The sequence below is a fragment of the Arvicola amphibius genome, chromosome 12, assembly GCF_903992535.2.
Source record: "Arvicola amphibius chromosome 12, mArvAmp1.2, whole genome shotgun sequence".
NCBI lineage: Eukaryota > Metazoa > Chordata > Mammalia > Rodentia > Cricetidae > Arvicola > Arvicola amphibius.
The window spans coordinates 5,049,028-5,070,994 of record NC_052058.2 but is presented as its reverse complement, the minus strand read 5'-3'; the positions used below and the strand labels follow the sequence as shown (position 1 = coordinate 5,070,994).

Sequence of the window (21,967 nt, the reverse complement as noted above, 5' to 3'; positions counted from 1 at the left end):
AGAATAGATAGCTATAATTATAGTTTTCCTTAATTATAATAAAAATAAAGTAGATATAAATATTGTAACTGTAATTCTTGCTTGATATCTGTTTTGCTATATATAAATTTACTATGTTAAAGTTAAAACCTTGCTTTTTATTTAGACAGAAAAGGGGAAGTGATGTGGGATTCCCCTCTGTATGCTGAAAATATGTTTTATTGCCATTGGTTAATAAAGAAGCTACGTTTGACCAATGGCTTAACAGAATAGAGCTAAGTGGGAAAACTAAACTGAATGCTTGGAGAAAGTAGGTGGGGTCAGGGAGAAACCATGTAACCGCCTGCAGGAGACAGATGCCTCAAAACCTTGCCAGAAAGCCACAGTCATGTGGAAATACATAGATCAATAGAAATGGGTTAATTTAAGATAAAAGAATTAGCCAGAAGTACGATTAAGCTATAGGCCAAACAGTATTGCAATCAGTACAGATTTCTGTATGATTATTTTGGGTCAGGACATTGGGAAAACAAACGAGTGGCCTTCCCCAACACATATGTACTGGCAAACCACTTAAATAAATCAAAGACTTAAAAAAATCATAGGCTGTACCAAGTTAAGACTAGACAGCAAGGAGTTATTTATTATTGAAACAACACCTACCCAGTTCTGTTCTGACTTACCTACTTGAATATTCTCCCGAGGAAGGGATACCATATACAGAATTAGAAGGTAAACAGAACTCTTGAGAGGGTTGGGAAGGAGAGATCGAGGAAGTTATGCAAGTGGACACTGATGCTCTCAGCTGTCTGCATAGAAGTGACATACAACCCGCCATCTGCCCCTTGTCTATGCACACAAACACCTGCTTGTGATTACTGATTGAGGAAAATGTCTCTGTTTCTTGCCTCTTCTGCTTCCTGTGATGTCAATGGCAAATCACTCTAAGAATCTTCTTGGCAAGGGAGCCTTGGAAATATAGTTTCTAGACTCTCAGGCCTTGCAGTATGGGAGAATTTTATTTTTAAAATTTTTAATTAAAATATTTGAGATTTTATTTATTCCTATTTTATGTATAGAATTCTATGTCCATGTACCATGGGCATGCAGTACCCAAAGTGGCCAGAAGAGGCTGTTAGATTTCTTGGGACTGGAGTTACATACGTTTGTGAGCTGCCTTGTTGGTTTTTGGAATCAAACTCCAGTCCTTTGGATGATCAGCCAGTGCTCTGAACCACTGAAGCAATCCTCCAACCCAGCAGGGTTTGGAAGAGTGCTTAAGGTACGTGCTGTCTCTCAACAAAAGGGTCGATCATCACTGCTCTTGGTCCTTCTGGTGAGACATCCAACAGAGTAGCCCTTCGTAACTCACATTTTCTTGAAAACGTCTAAAGAAAGATCTTAATGAACCCCTGTCTTCATGCCACACAATAAATTGTTGTGAACTGGTTTCATTAATGTGGCAGAATCAAAAGAAACCCAAGAAAAAACAAATAAGTTAGATCTCAGCGAAAGGCGCTTTCCTTCCTTCCTACCATGCCCATAGTGCGGGCACCCCTGAGTCCTGGGTTCCTTTCTACCCTGCTCATAGTGCGGGCGCCCCTGAGTCCTGGGTTCTGTCTGCACACACAGACAAAGGGTGGATGCTTTGTAGATGCTCTGCCTTACTGGATCCATAGAAACTGTCAACCATAGTTTTTGTTTGTTTTATACTGAATTTGTTTATAAAGTTAGTCAACGTGTGTCAACATTTTATTCGGCTGATTCTGAACACAATCTTGTACTCTTATAAGAGATGGAATTCCTGTTTGAGCATGAGGGGTTTGTGGGTTTAGACTGGAATAGAGTGGAAAGTATTCTTTAAGTGAGGAGTATGGTATTTGAGTACCAAGAAGACCTACTCAGCCATAAAAAAATTGATACCCAGGAAGGGGGGCAGCAGGCCCTGTTTTCATTTTAACAGAAAAGGCACGAGGATTAAATCCATCCTCTTGGCATTTATTTTCTTCATTACCCCCAAAGGCTAAAGCTATTGTGTCTCTGGTAAAAAGGATGGCGGAATGACTCAGACTTATTTACAACCATCAAAGACTTGATAGATATGGATCGTGTCATAATTAAGCTTGTCATAATAAAGGGGTGGCCCATATCAGTGCAATCACGGGGGCTGTTATGATGTCACAGCTGCCTGTGCCCGGCATTTAGCCTCTATTTTTCCACTCCCGCCCACGCTTATCTCCCGCTATATTTGGTTGTTTTACAGTGCTACCTGGACCACGGTCTATTTTACAAAATAAATGAACAGGTTCAGCTCTTTGGAGCCTGTTTCCTGTGCCTACTGATGCTTTTCCTTGGTGTGCTATGTTTTGTCTACTTTGTACCTAGAATCGTGGCTGGGACAGTCATGAGTTTGCTCTGTGTAAAGGAGAGGAGAGCAGAACATTGAGCAATCAGCTAACGAATCCTGCTGAGATGGTTGGTGAGTTTGGAAAATTCCACTCTCAAAAAAAAAAGTTACTTTCTCCATAGCAGATTTCCTCTTGGCCACAATTATCCACAAAGCTGTCCAGTTTCCAAATGGTCTTGACAACTGCTGATATTCCCTACATAAAGCCTTTGGTAGATTTCATTAGATATGCTTAGTGATCCTTTTTCTAAGTAGCCTGTTTTTCCCAGCCTATGTACTTATTTAATAGCTATAGAAACCTGCTTCAGCTACCCACCATTGCTGTTGATAAAGTATTCTAAGCGTAGTGACAATAAGGGAGTGTATTGTGTTACTCATGCTTCTTGGGTTGACAGCTCAGTTGGGCAGCTCTTACTTGGAGATTCATGTGTTCATAGTTAGATGGTTTCTGAGGCTAGAGCAAGCTGAACATTTCTTCATTTGTATTTTTGGCCTTGGGCTAATCAGGACACTCTGTCTACAGGTTAGCTTAGATTTCCTTGTGTTTGGTGGTCTTTGGGACATCAGATTTTCATAATTGTGATCAGCTTCCTCTAGAGCCAATGTCCTGAGACATTTGGGTGGATGTTGCAAAGATTCTAAAATAGTTCCTTGAAAGTCATGTGATCATTTCTTCCCTCTCCCATGTGTGAAGAATTATACTGGTGAATCCACATTCCAAGGCTTAGAGGAATAGATTCTGCCCTAACACAGGGGAATGGTTTGTGCCTTGAAAGAAATACTTGACATGCTCATCTTAATGAGACGTGATCACAGGTGTCCCATGTGTGGCAGGGGCCACGCTCAGTACTGAAGTGTTTTACCCATAGACTGGGACTCATGAAGGTTTAAACTTTAGCCTGTGTTTCACCAGACAGTCTTCATAACTAACAGCTGAACAGTAACTGTGAACACTAAGAGTGTTTGCTCATGAAACGGGCAAACCAACTAATCTGATCACTTCTGACTTTCTCACTGACAAGGTGAAGGCATCTGTATGTATCTGACCCCTCACCCAATGAACAGCTTGCTGCGCTGATTCGTTCACAAGCCTTAACAAAGCCGTAACAGTTTGGGCAACACTGAAGTCTTCACTGTGGCTTGGCAGATGGGAAATTAGCGCTACATGTGGGGGTTCAAACTGACTTCTTTGGCTCATAACAGGGATTATTGAAGAAGCTGAAGAGTCAGTGTCCTCCCCGTTGAGTTTCTCTTCTCCCTAGCACATCTGTTCTTGTGTTCTTTGGAACAGCTGGAGCCAACCGTGGATTGAGATGTTGGGTTCATACAGTCAAGAGAGGCAGAATCAGCATCCGTTCCCACCTGAGACTCCTGCCTGGGAGAGCAGCTGATGAACAGTTTGTCTCCGCGTGCCTCTCCTCTGCACCGTTAAAGGAAGGTGACCAAGGTCAGGTTTCAGGTCAGCTGTGTTGACAGAAGGATTGGTGGCACTCAGCAATCCCCAGGTCTTATCACTTTTGGCACCGTTTATGTCCATTTGAGGGTGGCATTCTGAGGGACTGGGAGAATAGGCTCATGACGACATAAGAGATGTCTTGACATTTCAGAAACAAAGGTCAATGCCGGGAAAGGCGCAAGAGAAGTAGAATTCCCGGGACCTCTGTCAGTCCTGTGCCTTCTGAGGCGTTGTCTCCTGTGCGTGGTGAAAGCATATTTTTGGGTGTTTTAAGTGGACAACAACAACAACGTAATTTTCCTTGTTTGCCAGAATGTTCCAGGGAAGACTGAATTCTGGCCCATCACTTCACTTGCCTTCTGTGAGCTCCTAACTCCGACCTCATGACTGGTGCTGTAGGATCAGTTTCTTCCTCATATCTGTGAGGGTTGTATATGTGGGTATGATTTGCCAGTCTGAAGTCCTTCCATTTTGAATACAGCTTTCCTGATCTGAAAAGTCTTTTTTTTTTAAAGTGGAGATTTGCAATAATCTGACTTTAGTTATATGCAGTTCTTCACTCTGCAAGAACATGCTTGTTCGCTGTTTGAAAATATTTAATTTTTAAAAGTGTATTTGTGAGCAAGAAGGTATGTGTGTGCACCACATGCATGGCTCAAACTTGTAGCGATCAGAAGAGAGCATCCGATCTCTTAGAACTGGAGTTATAGAGGGTTGTGAGTCACCACGTGGGTGCTGGAAACCAAACCCGAGTCCTCTGGATAAACAAGAAATTCTCTTAACTGCTGAGCCATCTCTTTAGTCCCTATCTATTTTATTTTTAATTATGTGCATGCATTTGTCTGTGTGTGGGTTTGTGCACATGAGTGCAGGGATCCTCCTGGAGCTGGAGTTGTGAGCCACCTTGAATGAGCACTGGGACCTGATCCTCTGTAAGAGTAGTACGTGTTCGTAACTGCTGAGTAATCTCTCTGGTCTGTGCTATGTGTTCTGTTGTATTATTCAGTGCCTGCTGGAGAATCACTGTGTAGTGTTTCAAAGGTACATGGTTTTCTCAGGTAGATGGTTGTGGCAGAGACTTCTCTTCACATGGAAATGCTTACATAAGTACACATATATGTATGCAATTGATATGGCTACATACAGAACTGTGCATACAAACTTCTGAAGAAGCGTCTCAATTCCTGATCCATTCTCTCTGCTTCCCTTTGTTTTGCGGGCCGAAGTCAAGCTGAAGCTTTTGAGATGATTTGGTGAATTGAATGTATACATACGCCTAAGGAATACTGTCCTTATAAAAGATCTCCAGCTTGTGATCACAAATATGAAAATCAGATAACTATTCATTTTATGCTCCGGGAATGTTTTTGCATCTATTTATGACAGGCATAAATCTCTGAGTATGTATGAACTTACCATTATTTGAGCCCTCCAAATATCTGTTTTTCCTTTTGTACTGTGGAAGTCTTTAATCCCTCAACATAAAGCTACAGAGTCCTGGAATCTCTGTGCAGACCCAGGAGGATTCATCAGGCCCTTCCTTGGGGATGGAATCGGCAGGGTGCAGAGGACTGTGCTTCTGCCTCTGTCAGGGCCTTGTTGCCCTCCTGACTTCTTAAAGGAACACAAACCTTAAGTAGAAATCAAATGTTAACTTCCTAGAAGCCCTTTAGCCTGTAAGCCACCCTCCCTTTTCTCTTGTAGCCATTGGATGGTGGCTAAATGTTTCTGTTTGGAGAGTGCAGGGCTGCTGCGGCACATCTGGCGAGGAGGCCTGAGATCACGGCCACTAGGCAACCCGTTGCTGTTCCAATACCCTGAATTTTTTTGGTACTTCTGACATTAATGTAAAATACAGCTTTCTTCTCATAATTATACTCGTACTTAAACTGTGAATGTTATGATACGTCCTTGTTCACAGACACATCATGACAGGCAGCGGATCTTTCCACAAACACAGCTTTTCCTGAGGACAAAGTGGTGCTTGGCGGGGGAGAGTGATGGATGCCCACATTTTAAAAGTGATGGATGCAGAAGTAAGGTCTCTCTATCTCATGGGAATTCCGAAGCATTTTATTGGTGTGAGAAATAAGACGATAAGCCCATTTGTGTTCATTTTAATTTCACCTTAAATTTTGGCATGTGTGTTCTTTTTAGTTGTCATGCAACAACCCTCCATATTTATGGGTTCCATGTGAAATGGAACACCTGAGCACAGGCGTAACATTCCTGTGTTCCTGTATTCTCTATGTTCAGAATAGGTTAATAAATGTGTAGTTTGTAAATTAAACTAAATTTAACATTTTATTGTTGGTAGAAGTCCAAAGATCCCTATTTTCAAAAGGAAGGAAAAGTCCTGATGAGGCCGAGGGGAGAGATAGGAGGTGACCTAGGACAGGGTCTGCAAGCTCAGCTTCCCTTCTCCAGTTGTTCCCGGCCCCAGCCATCTAATCAATAGAGAGTTCACTTCCAGTCAGACTCCAGGACAGCCCCTTTTAGATGTCAAGAAATTGCTCAATGCTAGGATGTTGACCAAAGAAAGTAGATTTTAACCATGCTTTTATTTTTTTCCGTTTTGTTTTCTCAGGAGTCTGACGGGAACAGAAAGTTTTGAGGGAGTTCACTGCCGATGCAAGGTGACTGGCTGGATAAAGAAGTCCAAAGTTATTTTTTTATCTGTAGAACAAATAAAGCCTGGCCAAAGGTGAGCAAAAGCCAATGCCTCCCACCTTGTCCCTCTCTCCCTGCCTAAGGGATGTTTGCGTCCGTGGTTGCACAAGGAGAGCCTGCTCCACGCTGGGTGGAGGGGGGTGCATCTGAGAATGCCTGGCTACAAACAGTCTCCGACCTTTGTTCTTCATTTGACAGGCGATTGATAATGCCACCTATACAGAAGTCAGTTAAAAAAATGAAAAATCCAACCGTTGGTATCTTCTAAATAGCTGGGAATTTGTCAGCCAGTACTGGAGTGGCTGAGCTGGGATACTTTTTTATTTTCTTCAGGAATAGACACAATATGGCTTTATAAAATGGTGAGGTACGTGGACTACTTGGTGCATGTGTGGCTGTTAGGCTGGGCCAATGAGGGGGGACACAGCGGCCTGATCCTTGTGATTCCTCGACAATACTCATGACAGCTACTAATAAACAGACATCCTGAAAGTGTTGATTATCCTAGGGAGCCCTAGTAGTCTTTTATTTTTCTATTTTTAATTTTATTTTACTTGAGGCAGTCTTGCTGTCACCCAGGCTGGTCTTGAACTCACAGCAAACCTCCTTTCTCAGTGTTCCTCTTGAGGGGATTATAGCCAGGAACATTCATGGCCCTAGTTGGTACTTAGGAAGACAGCAATGTTTATGGCAGATTGGGAGGGATAACTAACTGAATGATTACTTAACTGCCTACTATTGGGAGAAGATGAAAACTGCTTTGAATCCCAGATATCCATATTATCCAGACATAGATATGACTTTCTCCTATTATTTCTGTTAGAATAGGACAGGGGGTCAGCCAAGAAGTAGGCTACCACAGCCACCTATAGCCAGTTGTGGAAGGGATAAATTTATTAAAGAGATGAACTTTCATTTGAAACTTAGGTTCTGGAGAGTTTTCTAAACCCTCCTAAGAATGTGTGTCTTTCAGAATATTGTCCACAAGGAAATATAATAAATAAATATCAGGGAATTTAGAGAAAATGTGAATTTCGGATTTTCAGAAACAAATTCTGATGGGACTGAAATTTTGAGATGGGAAATTCATGGAGTGTCTGTGTCCAGGAGAGTATACGTGGATGCACACATGGCAAAAGTCATGCGCTAATATCCGGGTTTTCTGAATAGCCACGACATCTTTTGGTGCTTATTTAGTGCTCAAAGAAAATCCCAAATTTTCCAGGACGGAAAAGAGAAATTCCGGTCTCTAAGCCTAATCCCTGCTGTGATCAGGGGCTTGGAATTTTGCTCATGAGCAGCTTGTCAATGGAAAAACTGATGGTTCTAAAAGGTTTAGGATAGATTGTGGGACACTGAACCATTTCAGGGGACAGGGGAGACAGTTGTCTTTCAGAGTGTGTGGATTTGTAGATGGTGTTGTTTGTTTCTGAAAATGAGTTCTTTGGAATCCTGTAAAGCTTAGGATTCTATCAGTGATCTGCCCAGGGCTGACATAAGTGTGTTATGAGCCAGCCATATAATCTGCTTTGGTTTAACAGCCAGGTTGCCTTAGAATTCACTAAGTAGCATAGGATGGCCTTGACCTCTTGGTGATCCTTCTGCCTCTGTGTCCTTGGAACATGAATCTTGGGTGTGTATCACTGTGCCAGGCTAATCTCCTTTTACAATTGTGGGAGGTTGATGATTGTGGGCTGGGGTTGCAAGACAGTGTGCTCTGTGTCGTTGAGCCTATTAGTTTAGGATAGTGTATAAAGAGTAAGGAAAGTGTTCATTCCACAGTCAGCTACGCCACGGCATTTGGTGAAGAAGACCATAGAGTGGGAGAGAGAGATAGGAGGACATTACAGATAGAGCCGTAGCAATGCGTGGTGCGGGGCTGGCAGACGGCAGACTCAGAGGGCCTAGCTTTCCAACTGGCTCTGAGCTTGATGAGTCTGTTTATTCAGCCACAATATCAGACATTCCCTCTTCCTGCCCGAAGGAGTCCCTTTGAAGAGCGGCTCTGCTGGGGAGCAGTTTCCCCTCGGACCAGCTCCTCCCGTGGCAGGACTAAAGGGAAAGAACTGGAAACGCCACAAGAATGTTCTTTAAAGCGATATTCCAGCACCACGTGAGGGGAGGATGAAATACCTCTACAAGATATATTTCCTGGTTGAGGTATTTTTTTCCTCTCTCAAGTCAATGTAACGGCGAACAAAGATGTCACATGAATCGGTTGGGGTCAGATGACTCAGGTACCTCCAGATTTGGGCAAGCAGGCTGAGGCTTGGGGGGGGGGGGAATAAGAGATGGCTGAGCAAAGCCACAGAATTTTTAGCTTCTGTAGGCCTGAAGAGAGAGTTCACATCTGCCAAAGCTGGAGGGGATGCAGCAGGCACAGCAACCTCGTCCACAAGTCTTTATCTGCAAAGGACACTGTGGTGATGACTTCTCAGGAGACCGGATCACGTTTTCAAAGCAGAGCAGCGATAGAACGTTTTCTGGTGAACTGGGGCACAGGCTCGTGATCAGATGGCACAGTCCAGAGGTCAGCATTTTGCTCAGAGATGTCACATTCATTTCTTGATTTCAGAGATACTCTTCTGCCTTTGCAAAGGGTTTCATGGAGCCCTCATGTCAGCGCTGTGAAGTAGCTGGGGAGGATGGGAGTCTCCTGGGTGTTCCTATTTGGAAACGGATATGACACAGAAGGAGACATGGTTTTGTAGCTCGTTACTGGAAGGGGCAGAGTGACAAGCCAGGCCTCCTGACTCTTGGACCAGGCCTCTTTAGTCACCGTTCTTGGGACCCATACAAAGGGACAGTAGGGTGTCAGAAAAAAAGAGGAGGTGGCATTCTTCCTCTGCTCCAAGACACTGCTGGGACTCCAGATGGCCTCTGGGGGCCTGACCTTGGGGAGGAGGACTCAAAGTGAAACCTTCCGAGGCTAAGTCTGCCGTCTTCTCACACAGCTGCCCACATCTGGAGTTGTCTCATTTAGGCTTCCTGGGTGCCTCATAGACCAGATGCTCTCTGGAATGCAAAGGGGCCTTTGTTCCTTCCATGTCTGAGCTGAACTCTCCAGGATGCCTGCTTTTCTCAGACAGAGGCAGGGTCCACACTCTTCTCCTGATGCCTGACCCAGACTCCTATGACCCACATTGGTCCTCAGGGCCTGGGCGCGAGGCTCACATTTTGGGAATAGAGGCACTCACACAGGTGCTTTAACCAATGCTAGGAACCAGAGTTTCCCTCTGGGGAGAGTGGAGTCTTGTCTGGCTTCTCGCTCCAAAGGGACACAGGGAGATTGTGACTGTGGGCTGCGGGTCCTGCGTCTGCACACAGCTTTCATCTTATCTTCCCCCAACATGTAGCCCTGAAGTTGCTCACCATCTGAGCCATATCTTGTAATTGTTTCTATCCTCTGAGGCTTCTGCGTGTTCCAAATAACTGATGTGTGGATGGGAGCCTATTTCCAGTCAAACCCTTATCCAAGTGTCTCCCAGCCTGGAGTTCCAATCAGAGTCACCCGGGAAATGGATAGGATGGTTTGAAATAACTCCCCAGACGACTCCATGTGCTGCAAGGTTTGAGGAACTGTGTTTTGTCCCTTTCTCCTGACTTTGAAGAGTCTTTACGGCTTTGGTCAAGGCTACCTGTGCAAACAAACTCTTGGATCTGCAAAGGGTTTTGTGCTTTACCAAGCACATTTCACGTCTCTCTTTGACGTCATTCCAAGTGAATGCAACTCACTGAAGCCAGGGGTCTTTCCCCATCTGGTTTATAGTGAAATGAAGGTCCTTGGCTCATACCCTGCTGCCCCCCATCTCCTGTCCAGGCGCAGGGTCCTCTCGACCACAGGCCCTGTGGCTCTGCATCTTTGCTAGGCACAGCTGCCCTTTGTGACATCTATACAAAGCTAGCTGAAGCCATAAGCAGTCTATGTTCCTAGGAAAGTTGATGGTCGGTAAATGGCAGAGACCACCAGCAACTTGTTCTTTCATGCAGAGACAGGAAATTTAGAAAAACACTTGTCCATTTTCAAAGTGTCAAAGGCCCCGTGAGAAATGATGAATGAGGAGAATCCATTCAGAGAAGGACAGTCTGCTTGTTGACCTGCAATTCATTAATAAATTAATATTTTTTTGTTTTTGAGGAGCTGGGGATTGGACGTAGGGCCTTGAACTTTAGGCAGTTGTTCTAGCAGCCAGCTACAGCTCACGCTCCATATTTTAAACAGTTGAGACAGGATCTTGTTAAGTTACAAACCCAAGCCAGCCTTAAAATTGTTCTATACCCTGGGAAGAACATGCCATCCTCATGTCTCAGCCTTGTGAGCCCCTGGGATGGCGACACCACCACACTCAGCTGTGTGACCTTTGTTTTAAAGCCCTGAACTCCTGATTTGTTTTCCCATCGAGTTTTTCCAGGAGTAATGGAAACTGGAGGGAAAATATGCTGTGGCCTGGAAACACACCCTGTGCTCTGGAGACCCTGTGACATGACAGTCTCTCGAGGTTGGCTGTTCGAGGTGTCTGTCTGCTTCATATAGCTAGAACAAAATGAGCCCCTTGGGCTGGGAGGGCACAAGAGTGGGAGGCTCTGGGATTGGGTAAGGTGGACTTCACTGGACTCCAAAGAGCAGTAGGCTGCACAGCTGGCTCGGGGGTCAAGAGGACACGTGTGCGGCCTTACTTTCCACGACAAGTTAGCGCCCATCAAGCATAAGCAGGGCTTTCTCTTCTCTCAGACTTTCTCTTTGATTGCTCGCTAAAATGCAGACAGGCATCAGGAACAGAAAGTTGTCAATTCAAAGAGAAGGTGGGCCTGACATTTCTGCTGGGCTACTCTTCTCTTCCACGCAGCTGAGCAGGGACACCATCGTTCACCGTGGAGTAATAGATGATTGATACAAGTGCACCTGATTAGAAAAGGCTTCATTTAACTTGTGCACGGTGCATGGAATTAGTTAAGGGTTGCGTAGGGAAAGAAGTGATGGACTATTGTTCATACTAAATTATAATGACAGCCTTCCTAACACTGTGTATTTATTATGTAAGAAAAGAAAATGTCTGGTAAAATTCTGTATAGGTTAATAACACCTTCATAATCCACTCCTTCTTTTCTGTTGACTTGAATAGCCCTCCTACCGACTTTTAATGGATTATTAGAGTTAATTACATCAATTGCAATATAATTGATTCTTAAATACTATGTAGAAACCTCACACAATTATGGAAAAACAAAAGTTATCTAGACATCTCAAATCAAAAAAGATTTGGAATTCCTGAACATTTAATCCCTGATAATCACCAGTCAGTTTGGACATTAAGATTGTATGGTGTCTTGTTTTCTCTTTGCCAGGTTTTGACAGAATTGATAGTTTTACAACATTTATCTCAATACGCATGGAAATATAAGATTAAAGCTGTGAGAGCTATTTTTTTTCTAAAAAAGAAAGATCTCTTCATGGTTTAAAAGCTGAAATGCATTACCTGATTCACTGTGACAGAAATAAACTCAAGGGAAAAATCAAAGGCGATTTGATGCTGAGCCTTAGAAATCCCTTCTCCACAGGGGTGTAGCTTCCTGGGGGTCTTAGGGTGTTTTATTCTAACTCGGGGGCTCTAAAATCTGACAAGGGAATGAGTCACCCGAAGGGGCAAAAAAGACTCTTCCGTGTTGCCACCGAGTCAGGCACAGCGTGTTTTCCTGTCCAAACCACTGGCTGAAGAGTGTTGTGTCTTTAGCAACCTGGCATTTGATGTCACAGAGATCAAAACAGGTATATGTAGTGGAGTCATTTGATTGTGGCTTGTGGCTCTTTCAGTTTTAACTGGTTTGGGGGACATGTTGGTGAGTGTTGAAGATTATAAATGTGAGTTCCCTAAAGGACTCTTTCTGCACAGATTAATTACGAGTGTTAGATCACTCTAAAATCGTTGGCAGCTGGGTGCTGTAAACAGAGTGTTCGCTCGTGCCTCCTGTGGCTGCTCAATCCTAGACTTAGCCTTTCCTGGCCTTCGTTTCCTTTCCTGTAAAGTGAGAGAGAATGCCTGTAAGTCTTCCCTGAGTCTCCTGACCTTCACTGCTTAGGGCTTTTGTTGTTGACAGCAACTCATCTGACTCCAATATTAGCTACACTATCCCAACTCATCTGACTTCAATGAGTCTATACTCTCCTAACTCATCTGACTCCAATATTAGCTACACTATCCCAACTCTTTGACTCCAATGAGTCTATACTCTCCTAACTCATCTGACTCCATTATTAGCTACACTATCCCAAGTCATTTGGCTCCAGTATTAGCTACACTATCCCAACTCATCTGACTCCAATGAGCCTACCCTATCCCAACTAATTTGACTCCAGTACTAGCTACGTTATCCCAACGCTTGTACATCCACATGCTTTACGTGCTTACATGCGTGTTTTATAGTCTTCACTAGGTTTTAAAGCTCTGAGAGCCAGGCTGTGCCCATCCCTAACCATGTGACACACATGCCACAGAATAGGCTGCTTGGCTGACGGAGCAGCGGGTCAAAGGGAACACTTTCCGCCTGCTCCCTAAGAGACTGCATGACACCCCAAGAGTAACGACAGCGCACTGTGTTGTGTCATGACTTTAAGGAATGTTCATTTCTTTGTGAGTGTAAGTCTTACTATATAGACCCAGCTGGCCTTGAACTCAGAGAGATCTGCCTGCCTCTGCCTCCTGAGTTCTGAGATTAAAGGCATGCGTCATCATGCCTGGCTCAATTATTGTTATTTATTATTTTTGAGAGATTTATATGTGAGTGCACTGTGTTTACATTATTTCTACTCCTCCCGCTACACTTCCATTCTTCCAATGTCCCTCTCTTCCATGTCCCCCTCTCAGATTCATTCATCATCATCCTCTCTCTCTCTCTCTCTCTCTCTCTCACACACACACACACACACACACACACAGAGAGAGAGAGAGAGAGAGAGAGAGAGAAAGAGAGAGAGATAGCGAGCCTATTGAGTCTAATTAATATTGCCATATGTAATGACTCTCAGGCAGTCTGACAGGGCTTTATCCCTGAAGAAAACCAACTCTCCCTCCCTCAGTAGTTCTTCAGCTAAAGGGTGGAGCTAAGAATTTTAGATCATTCTAAAGTGTTGGCTTATCCATGTTGGCCTGTCTGCTAGTGTGGTCCTATGTAGGCAGCTACATGTTGAGAGATCATTGGTGCAGCATCCTGGTCATGCTCAGGAGAGCCTACTTTGCAGCAATTCCTTTAGCCTCTGGCCTCTACACTCTTTCTGCCTGCTCTTCTGCAATGTTCCTGAGCTCTGAGTGTCAGAGTTATGCTACAGATGTCCACTTGACAATAGGACCTCCATGGTCTCTTAATAAAGCATAACTATATATATGCTACTTAACGTGTAACGTGAATTGTGCTTTACTCAGATGCCGATAAGATGTAAAAATTTCATTTGACTTTTCCATAAACTGAAATGCTATCCCATTTCTAACAAGACATTTGGTCAACTGTTTCAGTTCATCATAAAGTTCCCGCGGAAGAGCAGGAACAAACAGTTTCTTTTGTACAACCACAGACCTGTCCCAGTAGTTGTCAAAGCAAACCGCACATCTTAAACAATGCAACACATGCAACAAACGACAGAGAACTCAGTTCACCACGATTAGAGTCCAGAAGCAGACGCAGGACTGGGGAGGAATGGCATGGTGAGTGGAGGCTTTTCTGATCAGCAGCTCAACAGTAGACTGTTCCGTGCACAGTGCCGGAACAACTGTTTCTCCATCTGGACTCAAACTATACACAGAAGTAAATTCCAGATGGAACAGAACTCTGAACAGAAAACTCCAGATCTGGGTGCGTGCAGTAAGAAGCCGCAAACACCTTTAAATATGTAATCTGGAGTTAGAAGTGCTTTGTAAGCAAGGTGACGAAGCCAGAGGTCAGTAAGGAAGACCTGACAGACATGATGTCATTAAAAAAATTGTTAGAAAATTAATAGACGTGACAAATTGGGACAAAGGTTTGACTTATACATTTTAGAAAGGGGGTCAGATCCATTATTGAGAGAGTACATACAAGGTTTGTAGACGAATGGACAAGACACATAAAATGAGCAAGTCTCAGAATAAATGTATGTGACTTGGGGACATCTGATTAATTGGTATAACCATGCCATGGTAAAAAGGGGCTGCCATTTCTACTACCAAGCGTTGGTTGGATATATCAGTTAATGAAGATACTGCATCTAGGTTACCAAGGACAGACATCAGTTGTGTTGCTAGGGAAAAAAAGTTCTAGAACATCCCACACTGTAATTTCTGTAATAGTTTAAATTTTAAAAATTATAATATTTTTAATATTTATCTGTACAATGCATACACACGTACAATGTATTTTGACCATAACCACCCCCTCTTCCTCCTAAACTCCTCCTGGGTTCTTCCTCCCACCTCAACCCATCTTCTTCCAACTTCGTGTCCTCTTTGGTGGTCTCGGTTTTGGAGCATATGTGCATATAAAATGAATTTTAGTAATTTAAGCATATTGAATATCTGTGGCACAGTGGGTATCTCTTGAGGTAGCATTTGGATAGGAGTAAGTACATATCTTTTCTGCTGGAACATCTTCCTCTTTTTGTGCTTGATTGAACTCTATTCAAGCCATGTGACTTATTTAGGAGGCAGTTAGGGCATTTAGCTGCACCAAGCGCTTGTGAATGTGGTGTGGTTGTTGTTTCAGAATCTCAGTGAATTCTGCTCAGATTCTTTCGGTTAGTAAGTTCCAGTTTGACACCGTGGTTCTAGCCTTCTTCTCAGGGCCTTTTGTACTTCAAATTCTCTTGATTTGTACAAGGGTTGCCATAGATAGGCTTTCCCTGTCAACTGTCCTGAGGCATCCAAGGTACCCCATCTGCCCCACGAGCTCTGGTTGCCAAATCTGTCACAGCATCCTTGAACCCAGGAGTCAGCAGGGCAAAACAAGTCAATGTAAACAAAACCTTGAGTTTGCTTGATGCCAGCTTTCAGTTGTTTGGTAGCAAGGAGTTAACTAGCTAGCTCTGACCTTTGGTTGTCTGGGTCTTTAAGGAAAGCTTTTCCCCCCATCCCAACAACGACTTCCTGTTCGTGGGAATTGGGAGGAAATGAAGCTGCAGCAGGAGGATGGGCCCACCCTTTTCCAGTCGTGTGGCTCATTTGTCAGGTGTCGTATTGGCACCTGGTGGCTTGTGTTGGCCCTCTGCCCACTCTTACTGGGGAGTATCCAAATACTTGTAATAGGCGGTAGGAGACTTCAAAGGCATTTGCAAGAGAAAAGGATATTGTCATTAGGGAACTTAATGGAGAGCACTCCCAATCATTTAATGATGTCAAGATGAAAGGAAAATTTTAAAAACACATTATCCAGAGTTTTCGCTTATGTGTACTCTGACCCGTTAAAACAAAGCCACGTAGTGTAGTCGGTTTAGTGAGACCATAGCCCCATCGGTACGTGTGTGCTGATTGCTTAGTTACCACGTTTGGGTGAGACTATCAAAGGGACCAGTTTTCGTATGGATACTATAGGTGGTTTCTCTGTGGGTATAGTCCCTGCTCTAACTCAGCTTCACATAGGGACCCTGTTTGCGTCTACTAGTGGAGCTGTATCCTTTGACTCAAAGCAGGCAGCTCCTGTGGTGTTGAGTGGGTGTGGTAAATGAAAGGGGCAGTGTAAGCTTTCAGAATTTATTAGGAATTCTGGATGGGCACGGCTGGTTCCATCCTATACATTTCTATTTTCAACAAGACATAATGACTGTGGTTGGAGAGAGGGTGCAGAAGTTAAGAGCACCGGTTGTTCTTCCAGAGGACCAGGGTTCAATTCCCAGCACCTGCATGTCAGCTCACAACTGTCTGTAATTTTAGTTCCAGGATAACCAAAACTTTCTGTGGTCTTCATGGCACTTCAGAAACATGTCGCACAGACATGCATGCAGAAAAAATACCCATACACATAATATAATAACATAAATTGAAAAAAGAAAGGAAACGATTAATACCTTTTGAACAATGATACAGGTAATTGTCTGGCAATCCAAGGTAAATTTATCTATGTATGTGATTTGACTGAACTATGGCCAGAAGTCATTCAACCATAATGAAGTCTACACGATGCTGTGATCTCCTCTAGTTTCTGTGATTCATATAAACTGACTTGGCTTGGTGCCTCAAACCTCATAACATGATCAGTATTGTAGATATGAAAGATGGGTGGATCAGTCTCCTGAGGTATGTGTTTACGGACTCATTGCCTGTAAACCTCAGTCAGCCTGTTAAACAGACCATCAGCAAGTTAACATTTTGATGACCTAACCTACAGCACCAGATAAATCTAATGCAGTTTTAATTGAAAAGATATTTGTTGGATATGTGTTACATCAAATAGGATTAGATTTGCTTTATTAGAGACAACATCTGACCAGACAGGTCGCACAGAGGCCCCTCACCTCTCAGCGACAAAGAGGAGGAGGTAAACTGTCTGTCCTTGTTGGCTCTCTCCCCTCTTCTCCTTCTACCATGGTCCTCAATCTATAGGATGGTGCCCCCCACACTCAGGGCAGGACCTTCCCAGTCAGTGGGCCACAGACACACCCTGAAATATGCTAATTGGAAACATGAAACTATGGACTAGTAGCCACGGAGCCAAGAGAAGATCTGGGTAACTGATGGTGGCCAGGATCTGGCTTTCTGCAGGTGCAAACCCTGATTCTCAAGGCTGCTCTTGCCTGATTTCTGTTTCTCCTCGTCCCTCTTCAGCTTCGCTGTGGTCTGTGTCCCTCACCCTGGCTCAGCCAGTCAGTGCACCATGTTCTGATTTTTGTCTGTATTCTCACTGTTCGTTGTTTTTCAAACCTGTCTCCTTGGCTTCTAGTTATGAACACCTCTCCCTGCTTCAGGACCAGCTCAGCTCCTCATGCCCTCCAAATGTTTTGCAAAGACTCTAGTCTCTCCCTCATCTCCCTTTTCAAGCTCTCAAGCATTGCAGATTGATGATCTATATAAGCAAATCACACACAAGTCTGCGCTGTTTAACCAGGTCAAATGCAGATGCCTTCCGTGTTCTGCCAGTGGCTATACACACGCCTAGAGGGTAAGGATCAATGTTCCTCTTGTACCAGTTAAGACTACTATTTAACTGTTTAAACCCAAGGTCCCTAAACAGTGGATTTCAAAAGAGAGGTTTTATCCTTCTCACAGTATGAGAAGCACGGAGTAAGGTACCCAGGGATGAATGTGTGTTTCGGTAAGATGAGAAAAAGGCCTTCTTCATACTTTTGCTCAGTTTTAGCATGGATGTGCTGTGTTAGTGTCACACACTGACTGATCTTCTTCAGATACAGCATCTGTGCACCGGACAGTAAGGAGCAGCAAGACAAGCGAAGAACGGCCCAAGCTTGCTGTGATGTGATATGATGTGCCCCATCCCTTAACTTCTGCATATCCTGTGTGTCAGCCGTGTAGGCGGCTCCTCCTTTTTGTAAGTGATGCTGAAAGTATTGGTTTAGTACAGTGTATAGATGTCCCCACAAAATATGTGCTGTTTAGGAAAGAGCTATGGGTAATTAGTTTTCTAATGCTCACTTGTTTGTCTTTATGACCTAATATGTATTTATAATGCATGCCTCTATATGCAGAGATGTATGTAAATATGCCTATGTGTGTATATATGCTTACAGGTATATATATATATATATATATATATATATATATATATATATATATACATTTCCTGAGGGAATTGGTTCTAGAACCCCACACAATGCCAAACTCTGTGTATGAGTCCCATACATAAATTGGTGTATTTAATTGCGTTTAACTACACATATCCCCCTATGCAATTCAACTCATCCTTAGGCTACTTTTTTTTGATACAAAAAATCTCACACTGAAGTCCTGACTGGTCTAGAAATTATTATATAGCCCTGGCTGATCTTGAACTTGCAGTAATCCTCTGCCTCAGCCTTTAAAGTGCTGGAAATTGCTAACAATATCTAATACCACAGGACCCTATGTAAATAGCTGTCATAATGCAGGAGGGTAATAATGGACAGAAAACTGCCTGTGCATAGGCAGTTTTTTTCTGCAATAATCTCAATCCATACTTGGATATATTCACAAATCTAGGATCCATGGGTGCAGAGGCCAACTCTACATTTAAATTTCTATTCTTATTTTGACACAGATATCACATATATCTTATGCACTGTGTGTAGAGACAGAGGTGGAAGCAGAGAGAGAGATTATACTTCATCTGTGTCCCTATCTGGCTGTACATACAGAGAAATGCCATGTCTCTCGAAAGATATGCACTTGTGGGCAATGACAGTGGCATATTGTTGCAACTCACCACCAGCTATTATATTAACTACCATGACCATTATGGCTAAAGGCAAGTGGAGATTCCTTTCCATAAGTGTCTATTGCTACTATTTGTATATAACTGAGACAGGCTTTTGGTACTGCTATAGCTGGTTACTTTTAATCGTCTAGCATTTATTTATTGTGTATCTGTGCATGCGTGTGGGCACACAACAATCATCAGTTGCTAATAGCTACCCAGCCAAGGGCGAGAGTTCAAACATCTTCCTCCATCCATGCTGGGGTGTTGTCTGGCTCGCTCTTACTTAGATCTCATACATAAGGTCACAGCCACTGTTGGTGCCAGTGTGTAGTGACCCCGGACAGCTCGATTTCACTGTAGCCATCCACCTCCTTTTCCTGCCTGATCCAGAGGCATGGCAAGCAATTTGATGCCAGGGCTTCATGGTCTGTTTGCCTGAGCGTCACAGAGAGGGTGGGTGGAGGATCTGTGGTCTATCTACTCAGGGGCTGGCAATGCTGAGGACAGGAGGAACCATGACGTAGGACAATGGGGGGAAATGGTTAAAGGCAGACAGCACTCACTGGAGCTGCCTTGTTTGTTTTCTTTTGAAACCTTAAAGTTATCCAAATGGAGTGTTAATTTAAAAAAAAAGACTGTTTTCTTGGGAGAAGACAATATTTTGAAATGTTTTAATTTATGAGAGCCTGTCTTCTTCAGTCTCCCGTTGCTGCATGAGCTTGAACAAATGTTCACCACAGCTAATTAATTAAGTTTGCGGAGAGGACCAGCAGGGGACTGGAAACTTGAAGTAGAAGTGAGCATTTGACTATACACATGCTGCCTGCCTGAGAGACTTTATCTGGATCGAGCCGTGGCCGACGTATCCAAAGACATGCTGTATCTCTCTGGGAGGATCAGGCTTGGCGGGGATGAAAAACAAGAGCCCTTGCTGGCAGCTCTCATTCGTTTCCTGGGTTTTGCCTGGTTCTGTCCATACACTGTTATTTGAATGTCTTCTCTATGGATGAAGGTGATTCCATCGCTGTGTCTCAGAGATGAGGGACCTCCAGGGAAGGAGTATTTCTTTCTTTTTTTTTTTTTTTTATGAGCTAGGCTCTTTATAAGTTCTTTTTCCCCTGCAAAGAGTCTTGTTTTACAGATGAGGAAACCCAAACTCAGGGGACTTAGCAGCTCATACAGGCTCCATTTAGAAGCCATGGAGTGGGGATGTGAGCCCATTCTTGTCTGATCATTGGTCTTTTCTGTGGTACCCATGACACAGGGTGGCCAAAGACAGCAGGGCATCCTGGTAGCCTCCTCCTGTGTGGTTTTGTGAACAGGTAAGGACAATCCAGGGAAAGACGCAGAGCCACAGAATTTAGAAAATGATCCTCATCCAGGATTTGTAGACCACCATCAAGCAATTCCAGGTCAGATAGATTTCCGAAAAAGACTTCCTAAACTATGGCCTTTGGGCTTCTGGTTACAGTGGGCTGGCCCTGCTTCCCTCAGAAATTTGAGTTCAGAACTAATATTGAAAAGAAGGTGAGGGCATTAATGTCAGAAATGGAGACTGAACAGTAAAAGTGCAGAGAGAGCCCATGACAGCCTTGGGGTTCAGGAAACTTCGGGGCTCTGAGTAGAACAGCCATGACCAGCAAAAGGAGGCTTTTTCCAACAGGGAGGTCATATAGAGGCAGAGACACCACCATCTTCTGGTTCCTGCATCTGTGGGGCCTCTCAAGGTCTTTGCCTTCCGGTCATCATGATGATGCTCTGTCTCATCACTTGCCCTTTGCACTCTGGTATCACCATGGAGACTAAGACTCGTAGAGACCTTTGTTCGAAATGCTCCAGGCAGATTCTCAGTTGGGTTAGTTTGCTTTCTGTTGCTGTGATCAACACCGACACCAAAAGCAATTCCAGGAAGAAAGGGTTTATTGACTGAGAGTTTGTAGTCTATCATCAAGGGAAGCCAAGGAGGGAACCTGGAGGCAGGAACTGGAGCAGAAGCCATAAAAGAATTCTGCTTCCTGGCTTGCTTCCAGGTGCATACCTAACTACGCAAGTCCACCCTACCAGGGATGACATTGCCCACAGCACATCCATCTTAACAGGAATGGCACTGCCCACAGAGGCTGGACCCTTCTATGTCAATTAGCCATCAAGAAAATGCCCCACAGATATTCCCACAGGCAATCTGATGGAGGCAATTCCTTAATAGAGACCCCAAATTCCTGGGTCTATCAAGTTGACAGTCAAGTTTAGCCATCACAGGCCAGATCCTAATTCTTACTGAATAGGCCAATAAACATTTAAAAAAAAACCCTTGTCCTAAACAATTGTTACTAGAATATCTGGACACACTGCATATGATTTTCTTAGAGATTAAACACAACAAGCATCCCGTGAGTCTTTCATTGAGTTTATAATGACTATTACCATTAAAAATTTATGAACACAAAATCAAAATTACAGTGTCTGAAGCTGGAGTTAGTGAAATAAAATACAGTGGAAACTTTTTACAAAACATAATCTTGATAAAGCGAGATATCCGAAATTTGAATAGATGAAGAGAAATCTGCTCACAGCTGAAAGCCCCTGCGGTCACAGATGACAACGCACAGTGGTGGGTGCTGTGAAAGATGGATTTCCTGCGGTCAGAACTGCTGACCAATAAACAACAGTGCTCCGTAAATTCCTACGGAAAGAGTCAATTGCATGAAAATGGTGCCAGTGAATTCAGATCGATATGGGGGAAACCAGCCAAGCCTTGACTGTGCTATACAGAACATACTCTTGGAATTTGTTTGAGAATCTCACTTCTGAGTAGTTTGCAGCAAGTTTTTTGTTTCTGCTTGGGTAACTACAAAATTAGGATAAAGCAGGAACATTTTCACTTAAAGTTCTTACTTATAAACACATTGTTATTAAGCCTTTGAGAATTTCATGCATGTATACGACGCAGTTTGATTATATTCATGACCACTTCTTCCCCTAACTCCTCCCAGATCAATCCCTCACAGCCCTAGCCCCTCCTTCTTCTTTCTTTTTAACAAGTGACGGAATCCAATTTGTGCTTTCTACATATCCATGATCATGTG

At 43.5% G+C, this 21,967-nt stretch overlaps 1 protein-coding gene across 49 annotated transcripts in view; it reads left to right on the top strand.

The window, feature by feature from the left end:
- Window positions 1-21,967, top strand: part of LOC119827306 — a 103,390-nt gene that overhangs the window by 26,744 nt on the left and 54,679 nt on the right. For 25 of the 49 annotated variants that reach the window (XR_006020953.1, XR_006020952.1, XR_005287634.1 and 22 more), the window contains exons 2-4: window positions 3,678-3,833; window positions 5,764-5,878; window positions 6,430-6,546. The exons of 2 other annotated variants lie outside the window; for them this stretch is intronic. Coding sequence is in view for 1 of the 47 variants with exons in the window: in XM_042056031.1 (XP_041911965.1) it covers window positions 18,824-18,929 (106 nt within the window). In the remaining 46 variants the exon portion in view is untranslated. Of the gene's footprint in view, window positions 1-3,677; window positions 3,846-4,154; window positions 4,283-5,763; window positions 5,879-6,429; window positions 6,547-6,710; window positions 6,880-17,874; window positions 18,018-18,722; window positions 18,930-21,967 lie in introns of all 49 variants that reach the window. 22 more of the 49 variants (XR_005287631.1, XR_005287633.1, XR_005287611.1 and 19 more) reach the window with 7 other exon arrangements.